Source organism: Gambusia affinis, linkage group LG15, assembly GCF_019740435.1.
Source record: "Gambusia affinis linkage group LG15, SWU_Gaff_1.0, whole genome shotgun sequence".
In the NCBI taxonomy this organism is placed as follows: domain Eukaryota; kingdom Metazoa; phylum Chordata; class Actinopteri; order Cyprinodontiformes; family Poeciliidae; genus Gambusia; species Gambusia affinis.
The window spans coordinates 20,465,460-20,484,506 of NC_057882.1; the positions used below are offsets into that span (position 1 = coordinate 20,465,460).

General features: G+C 37.1%; 1 protein-coding gene across 2 annotated transcripts in view; it reads left to right on the forward strand.

The window, feature by feature from the left end:
* The window catches only part of LOC122844487 (protocadherin-16-like), an 84,418-nt gene that overhangs the window by 17,603 nt on the left and 47,768 nt on the right, over positions 1-19,047 (forward strand). For both annotated transcript variants that reach the window (XM_044139979.1, XM_044139980.1), the window contains exon 4: positions 188-961. In XM_044139979.1, the coding sequence (XP_043995914.1) occupies positions 188-961 (774 nt within the window). The remainder of the gene's footprint in view (positions 1-187; positions 962-19,047) is intronic.

A 19,047-nucleotide genomic window follows, 5' to 3' on the forward strand; every position in this document is an offset into this window, starting at 1 on the left:
TATTGATGACATTTTTACATATAAATGATAAAAAAGTAATGTTTTTTTGCTGATTTACTTAGCAATTTTGTGGCAAAAACAAAGCAACTGTAGAGTATAGCAATGTAGCAAATGTTTACTGGTTCTATAAAAACAAACAAAAACAATTGTGAGAAAAAATTGTGATTGTGCTTTTACATCTTCCCAGGTCACCAATGCATTTGTGACAATTCATGTCCGTGACTTCAATGACAACCAGCCTACCATGACCATCATCTTCCTCAGTGAGGATGGCTCCCCGAGAATCTCAGAAGGAGCCCAACCAGGCCAGTATGTAGCGCGGATTTCTGTCACCGATCCAGACTATGGAGAGTATGCTAATGTCAATGTCTCCCTGGAGGGGGGCGATGGGAAATTTGCTCTGACAACCAAAGACAGCATAATTTACCTGATATATGTGGACCAGATCTTGGACAGAGAGGAGCGGGATTCCTATGATCTCAGGGTGATGGCCACAGACTCAGGCACACCTCCCCTCAGAGCAGAGTCATCTTTCACCATCCAGGTGACAGATGTCAATGACAACCCTCCACTGTTTGATCAGCAGGCCTACAGACAAACCATTCCTGAGGTGGTATACCCAGGATCGTTTGTTCTTCAAGTAACGGCCAGGGACAAGGACCAGGGTCCCAATGGAGATGTGCGGTACAGCCTGCTAAAGGGTAAAAACTCTCGCTCTGATTGGTTTTCAATTGATCCAATTACGGGGATAATCACCACAGCAACAGTTCTTGACTTTGAATCAGAGCCAGCCCCCAGTGTAACTGTTGTTGCGATGGATGGTGGTCGGCCGCCACTGTCGTCCACAGTGAAGGTAGATATTGTGCTACAGGACATTAATGATAACACGCCTGTGTTTTCCAAGAGTTTCTACAATGCTTCAATCAAGGAGAACACCTCAGCTGGAACATGCTTCTTAGAGGTAAGAAAAGCAAGAAGTTTACTTTGACCCCTTGGGCATCTTTGCTATCTTACCTACAAGTTTACATTATTGTTAATCTCATCAATACAATATTGTCCTACTTAAAAAGGTAAAAAACCCTAGCATAAATGTCTCTTGTTCTCTTATCTTTTTTGTTAAGTTTGTCCTTTCTCTCGCACCATCTTCTTGACATTTATATCTAATACAAAAGCCTGATTTATACATGAATTTAAAGCCTTCTGGAACTCACACTTGTGTATAAAGTAAAACACAATTACAAAGCTCCGGTTCAAAGGTTGTTTTAGAGAATGCTCTATGTCTAAGGTCTAAATTATTCATTCAGCAGCTATTTTAGGAGGAAAAGATTTATAAAAGGAAGAAAGAAAAGCCATTAAGAAAGACAAGGGAGTGAAACCTTAACTGAATTCCTGAAGCTACTGCAAGCAGATTTACTCAGTTCTTCTATGTCCTTTCTCTAACCCCGTGGGGTAACCATGGTATCCAGTCCAGCTGCATACGGTGAACTCTAAGTATCTGTCCGTTATCTCGCTGGAGATTTTCTTGCCTTCCTTTCATCACAATTCCACCAGCTCATGTATAATAGGAGAATTTCTGTGAGAAATGAAAACTCAAGTCTGCCTGTTTGTTTCCAGCAAGGTCTTAATGTTGCATCATGAACTGTTTAGACCATCTGTTTTTACAGGTTGGTTTTGCTCCGCTGAGAAGCAAAGGGAAAGGAAATCAAGAATGGGAGTCATTACTGGTGCTCAAGATATTTAAAGAAGTCCTGCTTGTTGGACTGCATTCACATAAAATGTTCTGATCTACTGATCAAACTATTTGAACTAGAAGTGAAGTAGTTTTTAAATTTTTTACTTTCGTTTTGGTTGCTTTCACAAATGTTGTCTGTGAAACTCAGTTTACTGGCCTGCTCTGCCAATGCATAGCATACTTAATATCAACTCTGTAGTTGTGATAGCCAGCCTGCTGAATTTTTATAATTCTCACATAAATCATGTAAGAATTCTAGCTCTTGATGATAGTAGCTGTTGCAACCATCTATCCCTCCTAGCCAGAAGACATTTTGGCATTAGGTCCTAATGTAATCCTATGCCAGACATTATGGGTGGTTTTTCCAGTAGACTGCAGTATGACTAAGATCTCATGTGCTCATTCCAACACGTTTTTCAGGGTTTTCTTTTTCTTGGTGTTACCAGGCCAGGAGTCTCTGAGCAAGAGTCTCACCACAAGAGTTGTGATTTGCAGCATAATGGCAGCTAATGTTAAATTTCTTTTTTCAGCTAGTGGAATATTTGGCTGATTAGAAGAGACACAGATGCTCACACATGATGTTACAGGCAGTACTACAGCCTAATAATTTTTTTTTTAGTTTTTTCGAGAACTGTACTGTTATTGTTAATTGTGTAATTTTGGAACATTCAATATCCTGTTCTGTCAGTTAAGGACAAATTGAAGATCTGGGTCACCTCAGTTTACTTTTTTGTGGGATGTTATTTGAAATAGGCAATCCTGTTGTGAGCTATTGTCACGTTCCCGGGAGTCAAGACAAATGTGGACTGTTCTCAGAATTGTACCAATATTTATAGAAGATAGCAATCAGTGTTTGGATTTTGAAATTATCATCCTGGCTTGGCTGGCTTGGTCTGGGCTTTGGGCGGCTATGTTAAACAGGGTAGCTAGCCAATATTTAATATCTAAGTAAAGAAATGTGTTATCAAAAAAATATATGGGTTATGCTGTTCTTGTTTTGATTATGGTTTGGTTCCAGGTTTTCCTATGGCTTTTCTTCCTTTTTTGTTCCATTGCTGTTTCTCTTAATATCTTTCTCAGTACATCTCTTTTTTATTCCTTATTATTCTTTGCTCAGGCATACTCACTTCCACTCTGTGCGTAGGAAGTGTCTTATCAGTTTGGCCACTGCAGTAATCTTTAATGTGCCTGACTGTTTATGCAGGCACAACACAAAGGGGCTATTTATTTTTTGGTTTCCTTGCTTTCCTTTTCCTTTGATTCCTTCAAGTATTTCCCAGGAACCATGAGAGGTTATATAGCCTGTTAGTGTGTATGGGAAATATATTCTTAATGGCCACTTCCATAATCTGAGGTGTTAAGGGGGATGAGAACAACCAAGAATTTGAAGATGGAAATGAAAATTCTTTAGAAAGTTGCATGTTTATTGTATCTACATGGGGTGGGAATAGTTAGACATTTTATAATTTAATTCAGGTGTGATTTAGAGTGCTTCAAGTAGATTATAGAGGAATTATAAGTACATTGTGATGCAAACCCCCATCTTCTCCCTGCATAGCTACTTGGCATCCTTTAAGCTAACTGATCTACTCTCCTTATCTTTAAAGAGTGGTACAAAATAATTTGCAGCATTATTGTTTTACTTTGAAAAAGTTTGTTCTAATGAAATCCCAGGCGTCATTAATAAAAACACCATTTGTGGACTTCAAATTATTTAGAACAAAAATATAGATAGATAGATAGATAGATAGATAGATAGATAGATAGATAGATAGATAGATAGATAGATAGATAGATAGATAGATAGATAGATAGATAGATAGATAGATAGATAGATAGATAGATAGATAGATAGATAGATAGATAGATAGATAGATAGATAGATAGATAGATAGATAGATAGATAGATAGATAGATAGATAGATAGATAGATAGATAGATAGATAGATAGATAGATAGATAGATAGATAGATAGATAGATAGATAGATAGATAGATAGATAGATAGATAGATAGATAGATAGATAGATAGATAGATAGATAGATCGATCGATCAGACTTTACTTTGAGTTGCGTGCTAGATGAAACCATAATAGAAGAAAATGGAAAATTATGTCTGGTGCTATAAACAAGAATGTAAAATCAAAAGAGGCAAGTTATTGGAAATTAAGCATGCAGAAACAAAGTGAACAGCTCTCATGAAAGCATATGTGCAGGTGCATGTCTATATGTCGTGCATCTGTCTGCGTGTACTTGTGTACACTCCTGAGGCCAAGATATCACTTTCAGCAGGTGATGCGTCTCCCCTGTGATGTTCAGCATGTGGTTTTCAGGTCAGGCCTGTTAAACAGTACTCAATCACTCAGACAGACACACAGATGTGCACATCTGAGAGAGAGATTTTTGCTCGTTAATGCTGCTATAGAATGTCACTGCGGCAGTTCAGATGTTTCACAATGTATGTTAACAAAATGCAGTTCCACTGTTTGAAATGTGAGTGCTCATAAGCAATAAGAAACAAATGAGACAGGGATTATCATCATGTGGTTTTGGATGATGCAACTTTCTGAATGGCCAAGACAGAATAAAACTCTGGTCAGCATTAGAAACCTGCCTACAAAGGTTTGTCAGCCATTTGCAATGAATTACAAATGTTTTGGTGGCTGCAAAATATTTTGCTGAGATTCTAAGTACAGATTGCATAACATCTGCATTTTAAATGTTAACATTCTTATAACTCTCTGGAACAGGGTTGAGAAATCTGTGTGACAAAATTCTGTGTAATTGAACCATATTTTAGTGACTATATACGATGTTTTCCTTTATTTGCAAAATGGAAAAGAAAAGCAATTTCAGCTGCGGTCAAATGTTCTGAGAATGGTGGAAGAAAAGTAAAAACAAACATTTGGAAGTGATTAGAAACTTAGATAAAATGTAAAGTTTTTCATACCTCTTACATTTTATACATTTTGTGACATTATAAACACAATCTTCCATGTATCTGTGGGAATTTTATATGAAAATCTAACACAAAATAGTGACTATTTGTTAAGCAGTTTTTCTTTGGTTTTCTTTAAATAAAAGAAAGCCGTTCTTTTATTTAAGAACCTTCTTTTCACTCTTTCATAAATGTCATTTGTAGAGTACACGACTACCTGAGCTATAAATCGTTACATCTCCTCTAGGGCTTCTATTAGCTTGTAAGCTAATTTTCAGTCAATCAAGCTGGATGGCAATATGTTAGGTTTGGAGTTGTGCAATGCACTTTGCATTTTTAAATGATAGATTGAACAAAACTATGTAAAATGTTAAAAGCATGATTTTTTTATCTTGCCCAACTTCATTCTCGACTTAAATCTAACTTTTCAGTAAAGTCTCAGGGTTTGGTTAGAGAACATTTTGTGCAAAAACAGGATCATGAAGACCAAGAAATGAACCAGATAGGGCAGGGATAAAGTTAAGTTTGAATTACACAAGTAATCTTATTGGGATAACCCCTGAAAGCCATGGGTTTTATTAGATTTTATATAATCCCATCAAATAAGCATGTCACACCTCAGATTTTTATGTGTAAAAAATATTTTGAGGTTTTAAATAGTTTTTACTAGAATCTCAGTCTTGTTTTATTCTGAGAATACCACTTATATGTAGTATGTATGTTATATGTAATAATAGCATCTGTACTGCCTCATCTTTTATCAGTCTTTGCTATGGTGAAATCAAGTACATCATTGCAGTACGAGTTTGTAAAACATGCACGTACCCTTGCATCTTTATTCTATTCCTTTTGTAAAGATACACCAAAAACACTGAGTGAACCCTAATCAAAAAATTTTGATTCCAGGTGATTAATATTCTTTTTATTTTCTTTCTTAAATTGTGCCCATTGAGAAAATTTGCTGATGTAAATCTGAAAAAGCAGCAGAAGGTATTGAACAAGCGCATATGTGCATATGGTGTGAAGATGAAGGAAAGAGAGCTTACACACAGGAGAGAGAAACATTTCTTTTGCTAGGTGGTGTTAGTCCTTCTGAATCTCCCACAAAACCACTTAGACAAACACAACACCCTGTTCTGTCAGAGCAATCAGCTTTTTTGGTGCGACAGCCATATTCAAGAACCATTTGCCTGAAGTCTCTGTAGCCCCCTTATAATGAAATACTAATGATACCTAAAACAAACATACATATGCTCTTGGGACTAATTGCATTTGTTAAACCCATATCAATGGAGCGGGAGACGTATGGTGATGGATCGAGAGAAGAGAGGTTATTCATCTTTAGGTTCCCGTAAGACTCAACTAGTCTCCTGCTGGTTTGTGCGGAATCTGGGCCCCTCTCTTTGGAAACCAGAGCCAGAACAAACCACAGTTTGCACTTGGAGTTTAGATAGTCTGTTGAAGCCCAGAGTCACAAAACACCCACTTTGTATTTTATTAGGCTTAAAAATGTGTTGGAAGATAAAATTTATTGTCCAGTTGATGTTTCTAGTCCTGCTTTCTTTTGTGAACTGCCAGTTGGTCAATAAAGAGTCGCCATGTTTTGTTTAAGCTTTATCTTTTGTGTGTTTTGATTTATCTGTTAGCATCTTCTCCCTTGGGTCAAGAGCTAAGCGAAGACAGGTTGTGGTTTCCTGTGATCCCTGGAACCAAATGTGTCAGTAGGATCTAACAGGTGATAAATGTTAACAAATGGCAGGGTTCACACACAAAGAGACACCACTGTGATAGAAAATTTGGTGAATCATTCCATGCTGCTAACAGCTGGCTCTGTTCTGACATGTTTTGGTCTCTGTGGTACACATATTGTCAATTTACCCAACTCACTCTCACCAACTCAGACATCTCCTAGGTCCAGGCTATGTTGACAGGATGTGTGTGACAAGGGATCAAGACAGTGTGTCTGCTATGTGAGCTATTCTCATAACATCCATCATCGCTCAGTGTGAATTCATCACCTGTTTGCTACTGGATACTCAGATCCCAGAGAGAAAATCCATTATGGCTTGGCTGTGCCTGTGAAATTTACAGATAATGAGCTTGGCTTTATCTTCAAAAGCTGAAGTAATATCAGTCCTTAAAACTTACTTAGACATTTCTATAAATGTTAAGCCTGGAGTTTGAGGTTTCCCTGTATAGAAACCCAGATTTATAGATGACTCAATTATGGTTGTCAGGTGTTTGGCTGTTTTCATTATTCAGTTTGTCTTGAGCAAGACGGTTAAAAAGATGTCAACATAATAGTTTTGTTTAATGCAGCAGCTATTTTGTCATGGCAGACTGTTAGCAGGATATTCCCAACTGAAGGTGGATTTTACTTTTTGAATTTTTAATCCAAATAATCTTTACATTTAAAAGGCCTCCAACCTTCTTGGATATGGCAGTTGTTCTAACATGGGCAAAATGGATATTCTGTGGTTACAGTGGGCTTTCTTCATAACTTCAGACTTTGCTCTGTGAGGTTAAAAATCCACGTTGCAGACAGTTTACATAATGACCATTTCCTTAGCAAAGATCCATTTTAAATAAAGCAGTGCACTTTGAACTATGCTGTAATGTTACTGCAATACTACTGTTGTACTTTAAACACTTTTTACAATTACTGTTTGTTCTCATACCTGCTAAGACTGGAATCTACTCAAAGGAACCTAATAGTGAAAGCACACAACATTCTTTTTCCTCTGTAGCGACTGGTAAATAGCCCAGATTTTCCACTGATCTTGAAAAAATATCTTTGTTAGAATAATTTCAGTGGTAATTGACTTCAAATGTTGAACTCTTATCAAACAGCTTTCCTTTTGCATGGAACATTTTTCTGCTCTTCTGTGGAAATGCTTTCAAAAGCAGTACTTTAGTTCCATATCACAAGTTGTTGGGATATGCCATGTTTCAAACCTATCAGTGTTCATTCATGTGTGATCTGACTTGCCGTTGCCTCTATAGAGGGGATGGCCTTATGCCTCATTAAGCCCAATACTCTGTACCATATGGTAGTAGAAGCTTTCCTTCTTTCACTGCCTTTTTCTCTCTATTTCTCCATTTTTAACTCCCTTCTTTTTCATTTCTTCATCTCGCCTGTTATGGATTATTTCTCTCTGTTCGGTTTTTCATCCACTCACCCCTTCACCTATTTTTTTCTGATAGTTGCTTTGTCAAAAATATTTCTTTGTTTCTACTCACCTGTATGTTGTTTTTGCCTTTTGATTCATGTCCTCCTAAATATTGGTTTGTCATTACTTTTTGAACTCAGTTAAACTCTGGATGTCACTTTTGAGGATATGGTAAAAGCATAGTAAAACAGCCATGCAATAAAATTCGCATTTTGTAGAATCCATGATGTTTTCCCAAAATGAACCAATAAATTGAAAACAATCATCAGATCAAATTCATGGTTTGCCACCCACTAGACTTAGCCTCAATTCCTGGCAAATATAAAATTAGTCATTTGTATCAGTCTGGGAAGGCCTGTTGTAGTATTCTGCAGATGACCATGGGCTGCCCAGATTTTGTGACTGTGTGCAGTAATAGGACCCCGTATGTCAAAACATAGTGACAGTTTTAACAAATATGTAATAAACCTATTGTTTATAAAAGTTATCTACTGCAGCTTTAGTCCAGTCCAGTCTTTTTTTTAACATTGACAGTGCTTTAAATATAGTTCTGACCGTTGAAGACAAAAAGCATAGGCATAATATATTTGCAAAAAGTAAAGCATTTTTTTATTTGTTGTTGTTGTTTGCCTCTAAGTGTGAGAAAATGTTCAGCCAGAGCAAAAGATAGTGATATCAATTTGTGAAACAACACATTATAAAACGGCTGCAGTCACTAGAATTTGAACAGAGGGCACACACTTGTCATAATAAACATTTTTTCTGTCTTTCTCTTCCTGCATATCTCTCTAACCCAGCTCCCTGCTCTGTTTGTGTTTTTGCCTCTTTAACACTCACTTTCTCTTTGAGTCAGTACTTCATCACTGTATAGCTGCTTGTTGGTTAAATCATCTATTTTCCCTGTTCTCTGCAGCCTGAGAATGGAAGGAACAACGTCAGCCATATAAAAAAATGGAAAGTCAGCCACACAAAAAGGTTATAGTCTTACTGCAGCAGAACAGCAGGCGATCCCAAGGTTTTCTGCAGTTCATTAGGTCTTACTGATCTAATTTTTCGTCACACCAAGTTAAGTTGCCGTAAAATAGCATGCTTCCTCTCTTTCTCCATGTCGCATTTTCTTTTTTAACGGGTTTTGCAGTTTGGAGCAGCAGGTGGTTGATCATTATAGAGTGAAGTGAGGTACAAGTACTTTCTTCCCAGTGTATCAGTTTCTGTCATTGAGAGATTTCAGATGAGAAGTTGGTGGGGGTCAAGAACAGTTTTTTGCACAGTGTGAGAGAACAAATGAATTTTTAAAATCAGGTGGATATTTGTGTGTATGAAAGTGTGTTCTACCAATAATTCTGGCACCAATTCAACTCAAGCAGTGCTCTTAGTGTCCCAGCTTATTTTAGTCTCCTTCAAAAGGGTCAAAGATGGTCCAGATATGGGTTCTAATCTTTATGCATCAGTCAGACCTTTGATGTCCCATCCCTAGTTTTTGTAAAAACATTGACCTGTCATTAAACATTTGAGCTCATTCCAATTTATCTTTAAGAAGCATATTAATAAGAACATATACAGCCATTAAAATATTGTTTTCTGGGATTCTTGCCATGAGCAGTCAGTAATTCTTTACATCAGGAATAGTGGCAAATGCAACTTGTTGGAGAAAACAGTCACTGTAAACCACATTATTATTAATATTTAAAACAAATAAGAAATGATAGTGTTTGAGTTTTAAACTGAATTTAACATCTCACATTAGCAATTAATGTGGACAGTCTGGTAAGAATGACAAAATATCAGTCTGTGTTTTTTATTAGAGAAAATAGATTCTTATCATAAAGTCACAAATGGTCATCAGGATTTACAACCCCATCTTGTTTTACAGTAGTCTTCTCAAGTTTAAAAGCTCTCACAGCCTCAATGAACTGCAAATATGTTGCAGCCTGTTCTAGATAGTCTTTTAGCTTTTCAGATTTCTGTGCTTCCTTTGACTTCATTTTTAAACTCCTCGGTGGCACTAAGCATAGTTGTTGTTTTCACCATGACAATCTTCTGCCCAGATGACTATTGTCAAATTGGTGTCCAGATAATGGTGCATTTACCAATATATAAACAATTGAAATATGGAATTTTTGATTTTCAGATCAATTTCAAATTTTCCATCTTGTCTTCTGTGATTTCCTCCTCAGAAACTCAAATGTGTATGGATGTTGAAAGGCGAGGAGAAGGGAGTAATATTCCATATCATTCATATCTTAATGGTGCCAAAAGTTAAACATATCTGATGTCTCATTCAGCTTTGTCTGTTTAACATCACAGAAATGGCAGAGAGCAATGAAGGATATTTTCTATACAAAATGATCCATATCATGGCTCTTGCTCTCTATACGTCTCCCAGATGCACATTTGTCATGTGTACACCTCATACTATTTTTTCTTCAGAATTTGGCTTTATGAGAACAGTTCCCCACAAGATGCTTATTTATGGTTCTAGTTAGTGAAAATTTCCACTTGCCTATAGTAGAATATTTCACAAGAAATCTTTTCCAACCTCTCACCTGCCCTTTCTAGCCTTCACTGCTGTTTTTCTATTCGTTTTCTTTTTTTTTCTGTAAGTCCATTTAGCTCCTTGGCTGTCCAGGCACTAAAAACTGGCACTTTCACATACATTTCATGGCATATTGCATGGCATATTAATATTTCTATTTATTATTAAATGTGTGCACAAAGGTTAACTGCAGCACAGGATGAAACCAGAGCATAGGCTTTAAGAGTCGAAACCACATAAAATAGGAAGCTTATTTCCACTGGCGGCCCTCATGCATGCAACTGTGTGGTTGTAGGCAGCTGTGTCAGACAGGGATGGAAGCGCAACAGGAGTAGAAATAATTTTCCTGTTAACATGGCCACATGCTTGACTCTGTTTCAATTCACTGTGAAAATCTCCAATTGACTTGAATGAATAAAAGACAGATGACAACAATTACTATTTTCCCCAGTGGCAGAATATTAATTCAAAATATTTTTATGAAGTTTTTATCTATCATATTTCTTCTATTTTTGACAAATTTTAGGACAAATTGTTTATATTTAAAAATATATATATTTCAGAGGTCATACAAGGACATCATTTGATTATTTATCAAAAACATGTAATAATTTTTCTTCAAACTGCATTTGATCCATTTCATGGTGGTCTTTTTCCTAATTTCTAGTCGTCATTAACGGGAAACAATTTTTCATACCCCCACCACCTTTCAGTATTCCCTTACTGCCATTCACACAGAGTCTAGCTCTTACAAGCCATATGACAGAATTCAGATCACACATCACATGTTTTTATTAGAGCTGCAGAAGGACTCTGAGATGAATCTCTCTGACATGGAACAGTAGTTGCTATTTGACGTTTTAACTTCACACTGATTACATTTACAGCCTTCTGGCGTGGCTGAGGTGTTGGCTGGGGAAAGGTAAATCCTCTCATTTATCCTCATTCTTGGTCTTGCTGCTGACTGTGATTTAACTTTTTGAGTAAGGATGTGTCAGATTTAATGTCAATTTAGGAGAACCAACATTTTTCTGAGCATGCAGCCCATTTTCGACTCAGTGGTTTTGGAACTGCTTCACTGTGGCCATACACGCCCTAAGTGTACTGTGCAGTTTAGGAACCTCTTTATACTACTTGGAGTAAATCTCTAGGCTTTGAAATAACATGTCAGTTGTAGAGAATTTAGCATTTAAAAGCAATCAGAAATGCTGAAGCCGTTGCAAAAAGATGATTGTGACTGTGTTCCTGTTGAAATAATTAAAAGAAATGACAGCAGAAAATGTTGCACGCACCAAACTCATTAGATATCCATGTCTTGTATCACTGTTGCTGTTTTTCACTGGAGTTTAATGTTTTCACATTCTGGCTCAGCAGTGTGGTTTCTTCGGCATTTGCTATGGGAGCAGTTGGAAGTTGGACAGTTGCAAAGGAATGTCTATTGTATAAGTAATTAGTCTTTCTTTTTTAAAGAGTGGAAAGCATTATTTTTTACTACAAGCTGTGTGAGTTTCTGACTATGTACATGTCAAAAATGCAATTTCTCAAAGATATAATTAAAATTGTAGATCAGAGATTTATGCAGTCTCTTTTAAAACAAACACGACTCCAACCCTGGGATTTAATGTTATCTAGTTGGCATGACTAGCAATCTTAGCATTATAAAATTGAATCTCCACTGCCCAAGTATTTGCCCTTCAAAATTCAGGTCCTTACCATAAGTCTCAGATTTCCAAAAGGCCGCCAGCATTTCCAAATCCATCATGTTCCATGACAGATGTTTGAAAGCTAAAATGACCAAATCAAATCTGCTGTAATAAGTTCCACACTGAAGAGTTTTGTTGTCAGCATACGTGATAAATATTACAAAGGTGTGTTCACCAACAGAAAAAAGACTAACATTTTGAACTTTCAGTTGGCTGGTGTGCAATCAAGGTCACTGAAGGGAAGAAAATAGTAAATTACTGTCAGCAGCAGATTTGTTGATTTCTTCAAACAACTCTAGGAATTTTGAGCTAACCTATGCATGTGAGCCTTGCATTGAAATTTTATAGGCACTGCTGTATTTATTGCATGACCAATTGTCTCTGCTAATGGACTGACTGAGTGATCCAGTCTTCCGTTGTGTCTATATTAGTTGCAGACATTTGTGTATCGGCTAGCATACCTGTCTCTAGGGAAAGATCAATTTAGAATCCTGTGCTGTTCACACAAATAAACACACATTTCTCATGTACAAACATTTATGTAGACTCGTGCTTCCACACAAACACTGGGACACATGCATGCTAGTTGACACCCACACCACTGGCTGGATGTACGGAATATTTCGTGCACAACTCCAGGGGACAATTACAGAGGAGCTGCTTGATTGTAAGGAGCTCAGAGTATCAGAACTGGTTCTCTCATGCCCGATGTGAGGACTAATACAAATCTATCGAAGGGCATTTTCTCTTCTTTGAAGCCTTTGTATCTTATCTGAAGGATTTTTCTTTCAAGTCATGCAGATGGAGAAAATGAGATCACAGGAAGTGCAGAACAGATGATATGCTGTTGTCTGCAATTGATATATACTTTCTCTTCTAACAAAATAATCCATTCTGATATTAGATTGCAGTCTGAGGCTGAGCTTCAAGGACTCAAATCATGACTATAAGATAAACAATTAAAATTAAGTAGATTCCAAATATTAGGTACATAAGTATAGCTTACTACATTTAAAAAAAACTAAGCAGTTTTGTGTAAAACAGGTTTTACATCTATACTATTTTATATATTCTCATTTTAAACTAAATATATCCTCTCTTAAATGTTACAAAAACACACACATGCATCATAGTTAGTTTTTGCTTTTGGCAACACAAGCACCTTCACTGGATTTGCTAGCTGGTTTTGGCAAGAAGACCACCGTCGACTGCAGGTGTGGGAATCATTAACTCCAGTTCTGCTTTAGCTGCACCATCAGCACCCACCTCTTTGGTCTTGGCTCTCATTGCATCAGTCTGTAGGAATTCTTGTGTATTCTGCTGTGGATACATGTGCTTGAGCAAGAGCCTCGCATGGTGGCAAAATATAAAAGTTTTAGTTCATTAGGCAGAAAATGGTCACAACAAGTTTAATGAAAAATTTATTGCTGTACAGTTTGCATTGATGACTTCTTCATCAGTTTAAAAAGTTATGAGTTAAGCAACATCCGGCTTTGTTAAATTACAAGGAAGGGAAACGTTTTTTTTTCCATTTCTGATTCACATAGTTGAAGTATCATCAAAACCTGGCAACCAATTAGGAAAAAAACAAACAAACAAAAAAACCATGTATCAAAGCTCAAAGTTTTCTGCCCAGTTTTATTTTTATATATATCTTATTCTGATTTCCATTTGTAAACTATAATCAACAGAATCCAAACTTTTTATTGTACAGAATCTAACGTTATTTATTTAAATTAGGAGACGCAATGCCACACCTTGTGTCTCGAGTGAGAATTACTGTAAAAGATAGTTTTACTATTTCAAAATACTTAGTTTGGACTCATGGTCACAAAACATGAGAAAAAAGGAGCTAAAAAATAACCTACTTTTTATAGTTCCAACACGATTAAATTAAATACTAATTGATTCTTCAGACAACAAAGACAATGGGGTCTGCAAGTGAATAAGTGCTACAGTGCTGACTATTAGCTTAAAAATGATTCCTTTACAAGGGCTTTATAACAGTCTGATTTCAAACATAGACCCGATTTGCCCAAATGCATTATAAAACCACAATGAAACTACCTTATATAAAAAAAAAAAAATTCCTGTTTTTTTTTTCTTTTCAGGTTAACCTCAGTATTTCACAATAAACCCGTGAAGGCGGTTTGACAAGAGACTGACTTGCCATACACTGGTAAAAAGGGTCTGGAAAGATTTCAACTCAGCAGATTTTAGACAGCATAGAAAGGCTCATGAAAGGCATGGCTGGTGTGAAAAAGGATGAAGGCAAGAGGGAGCGGCGATGCTAATGGTTACCATGCCAATGAGAGACGTGGAGGGAGGAGAGGGGGAGGTGGTGCAAAGCCAATTCATCACCGCTTCGCATTTGTGTAAGTGTGTGTGAGTTTGTGTGCCTGACTTCACCTCTAGCTGTCTGAGTGTGCCCTTGAAACAGGCTGGCTCTTTTTTCAACACCTTTCTTGCACACACACTGTTTATAATAATGGATAAATACATAAATAAATTGAAAAAGTGGAACTTTGCACTGGGGAATTGCATAGTCCCCAAAGCAATGGGCAATGCTTGTGCAAATTGGTTATGGGCATTTCAGACTTACAGGCTGTTTAGCACTGCTGATTTTTAAAATTGTTTTATTTATTTATTTATTTTTTACAAAGAAAAGATCTGCCTTGTTCATGTTTAAGGAGGTTGTCTCCCTTTGTTTTTCAAAATGAAATCTATAACTGTGATGCACTACATGCAATTGATAAGGTCATAATGGCAGCACTGAGGGAACACCATCTGCCTTTGTGAATTAGAACCAGAGGAGTGCGGGTAGAAGTGTGTGCGCATGCAGGGAGGAATCTTCCATCATGGTATATTTTTCATGGGTGTCAGAAGGAGAGTGGGGTCATGTTTGTGCGAGTGGGCTCAGAAAGAAGCAGACAGACACTTCTCGCATGAACACATACCCATGTGAAGGACGATTGCCGTTACTCCATGTAGATAGCGGGTGTACGTGTGCAGTGGGGGGATAAGTGTGATGGTTTTCAAACGGTTGCAGCCATCGTTCAGCGGTAACCATGGAAACGAGACTCTCAGGACCACAGGGAAGCAAAAAAAAAGAGAGGAGGGAGACGGTGGGGAAAAAAAGGGGAGACAGAGGGAATTACTCAGGACCAGGCTTGTTGTCTTTATTCTCTGATAAGCACTCTGATGGAATTGTTTGGCCTTGTCTAAACAAAGTAACCAAATAAATAAATTATTGCAAATTATATCTAAAAAATAATTACATAGAAACTCATAATTTCAATTAATGCTGTTTGGGTCATATGTAGCATACATAAAGATGTGCTTGCTTCTTGGTTTCAGGCCTATAAATGCTTACAATTACGTGCAGCTGTTTGAAGAATAACAATTTGGATGCTTCAGTTAGCATAAAAAATGTCCTTATAGACACACACATGCTTGCAATATCCTCAGCTTTCACTGTGGCTCCGAATGACATCCTTTGTTTTCATGATTGTCAAATTAAACATGTCTCCTTTTAAATGGGACATACACGGGCCAGCTGCCAGCTCATCTAGTATGAGAAGAGAGGGTAGCCTTCATTCATTAACCAAACAGACCCCCCCTTCCTCCTGAAACTGCTTGAAATCATTTGAAAAAATCTTTTATGTTCACACACATATGTGCATCCTCACACAAGAGGAGAGAATGAGGGAAATGTCCCTGCAATCTTTTGTGTCACAGAGTAGGGTTAGATTGATGACCTCCCTCCCATCTGGGAACAATCAGACTGCCCCAATATCTTGCTTGTGTGTGTGTGTGTGTGTTCAAACTGAAGTAGTAAACCTATTCATGTCAGTTTATGGGACTTGGCTTTCCATGTGTTCATAGATGTGTTTATATGCCTTCATAATCCCAGAGTGACACTGAAAAGTCATTTCTATTACTGTCGTTTCAGCAAAATGCAAAAGCTAGAGACCACAGCGAGGACTGGACGCTTTCTTTTATTCTCTGGATAATTAATCATTTGAATTTCTCTTCACAGCAGAGCGCAGATTCTTTATCCAGTCCCCATCTTTTGAGATGGACTTAAATCCTGCCTTCCTGCAGCTGTCCCTGTTTAAACAGTCAAGTGGAAGTGACTATCAAAGGGTTAATCAGGCTATCCGGTGCTCTACAACGCACACCACACCTATGTTTTGTAAAGGAAGGAATATTTAGCTTAATTAATGCCTGCTCCCCCATTTCACAGTGCATAACCTACATGGTTACAGCTCAGAATTCAGAACTTTCTTCAAATATAGTTGAGTTTTCCTTTATCTTCATTTATAACATAATATGTTTTTGATCTTTTCTTTATTTCCATCTTCATTATTAGGGATTCAATAATATCCCCAATATAGTTCAGCCTCTGCATGTTAAAATAAAGTCTTCTGACCTTTTTTCTCTGTTTGCTATTTCATTTGTTTAATTTAAAGGATTGTACTGAGGTTGTCATTTTCACAAGGTCAGGTTTGATGAATAGAAGAGATTCTGGCACAAGTCTCCGGGTGTCTGAGATTCCATGCATGGGTGCAGATTTTTCTTTTTTTTCTCTTTCTGGACTCTCTTTATGATGATACACACCAGAAAGCATTTGGCTGGAATTCTAAATCAGATATCCCGAGTCACCAGGGTAGGAGATAAAATGATGCAAAGGCCACTTAAGGATCAATGCAAGAAGATGTACCAAATCTGTTTCAACATCTGTTAAGGATTTGAAATATTTAATTACAAAGTAAAAAAAGGTAGCACAAAAAGAAAAAAAACAAATAATGAAATGAGTTGGACAGACACACATGTGGTGTCGGAGAAAAACTCATGCTCAGCTTTTGTTCTAGATTTCATACTCTGATCCAATATCTATGTATATGAGGTTAACGCAGTGCTGGTGGTCTGCATGGTCAGTGTGCAAGCTAGCATGCTGAGTGTTCCATTAATCCCACTTTGTTGCATATTGCACACTTCAGCACACGTGCACATGTACGAGCTGGACGCAAACAGAGTTTGACAGCCAAGATAATGGAGGGCTGTGACAATTAGACAGTTAATAAATCCATCACTTTATCATTTTGTGTGAATGCTTTCACTTCATATTCACCTTCCTGTCAACATCTGTACACTTATTTAAACAAGTGTGAGGTTCATAAGAACAGTCCTGTACAATCGTATGCTCTCGGACTCCCTGTTCGCCTAATTTCTCACAAATAAAACAATAAAACACCTTTCTCACTACATCGCCATTTATTTTTCAGCAATTTCATTCAGTCTCTTTCTAGCATAGGAATTATACTGATGGAGGACATCGCTGTACACCTTTGAACTCTGAGTCAGTGATGAAGATCAGAAAATGGTAAAGGTGTCTCTTTTTGCAAGTTTTCAATAAAGTCATCAACAATGGATCGACTAGATCACTTTCCAACTTTCACAGACAAAGGAAGGTGCAGGATTTTCTCCAGAAGTTCAGACAATCTTTCGGCACAAATTGTGGTGTTTGTCTGCGTGTCCCAGACTTCCGAAGGATTCCATAAAAAATGAATTGTAGAGTGAGGAGCAATGTTCCTGGAGTTCCCACTTATGGAAAATCTGATCCCATAAAACTTTCTTCAGTCTTCACTTAGTTGTATGTGCATCATTTAAGAAAAGGAAATTACTTTTGTTTTGTTTTTATGTAACAAAACAGCACAGCATTGGTACATCATGAAAAGTGACGTTTTTGTGTCACGTTTTTACGACAATGCTGTGTGATGAGGTTATTTGGCTTATAAAAGTGAATAATAAATCAACTTTGAAAGTCGTACAACTAATGGAAATGAACAAGAAATACCATAGTGTATAACATCTGTCCTGCAAATTAAACCGTTTCATGATTCGAGCTCATCAAAGCCAAAAATTCTGAAAATATAAACAAATTTAATGTGGTCCTAAAAAACTAAGCGATCACAGCAAATACATTATGTAATTTATTTTCTACTCCTGCCTTTGTTAGGGAAGATAAGCTTTAAACAAAAATATAAAACCTGCTCTTTCCATTAATGTCCCCCTCCTTTTGAAGCAAAAAGTAGCTGAGAGATTGAATTCATACCAAGTCAGGGTTTGTGCAATGCTGGGCAAAACAGAATGCTTGTGTCAGATGTACTAGGATTTCTCAGATGTGAGAAACAAAGGTACATTTACATCTTAAAACCTCGGACCAAATTACAGTTGACAGTTCCATCCGTGAGTCTCAGCTGCAACCTACATCATATTTAGGTTGGGTAAGCAAGGACTTACTCTTCTATATGTGAAAAGACGTATACAAAAGAATGCTGAGCAAATCTTTGACTGACATGCAGGAGTATATGAGCCAACCAAAATAAATAAAAAACCTGCATAGTTCCTCTTTGTGACATGAAGTGCATGATGAAAGATAGATGCAGAGTTTGCTTGACATGTTCTTGGACAATGGAGAGGACTGTTTTTGGCATTTATTTAAGTTTAATAATGCAGTCCTCGAAAAGAAAACAGAAGAAAAAAAATTTGTTTTATTTGCAGTTGGTCAGTTAAGAAAAACAAAGGAATTTAACACCTCCAAATATAAATATATTTCCATCAACCTACTAAACATTTTTCTGAATTATAACAAGGGAGAGAAGTACTTTTCCTAAATCTCTGGCCGTTTTGGGATTTTCTTTCAAATGCACAATTTTAAAAATAAACAAAATTTTATTTTATTTCAACTTTAACCTCGATGACGGTCAAAAACCTTCAACACCACACTTTCGTACATTATAATTACACTACTTTGAACACAGAAATCCTGAGGGAAATTCAGCATCCATCCATCCATCCATCCATCCATCCATCCATCCATCCATCCATCCATCCATCCATCCATCCATCCATCCATCCATCCATCCATCCATCCATCCATCCATCCATCCATCCATCCATCCA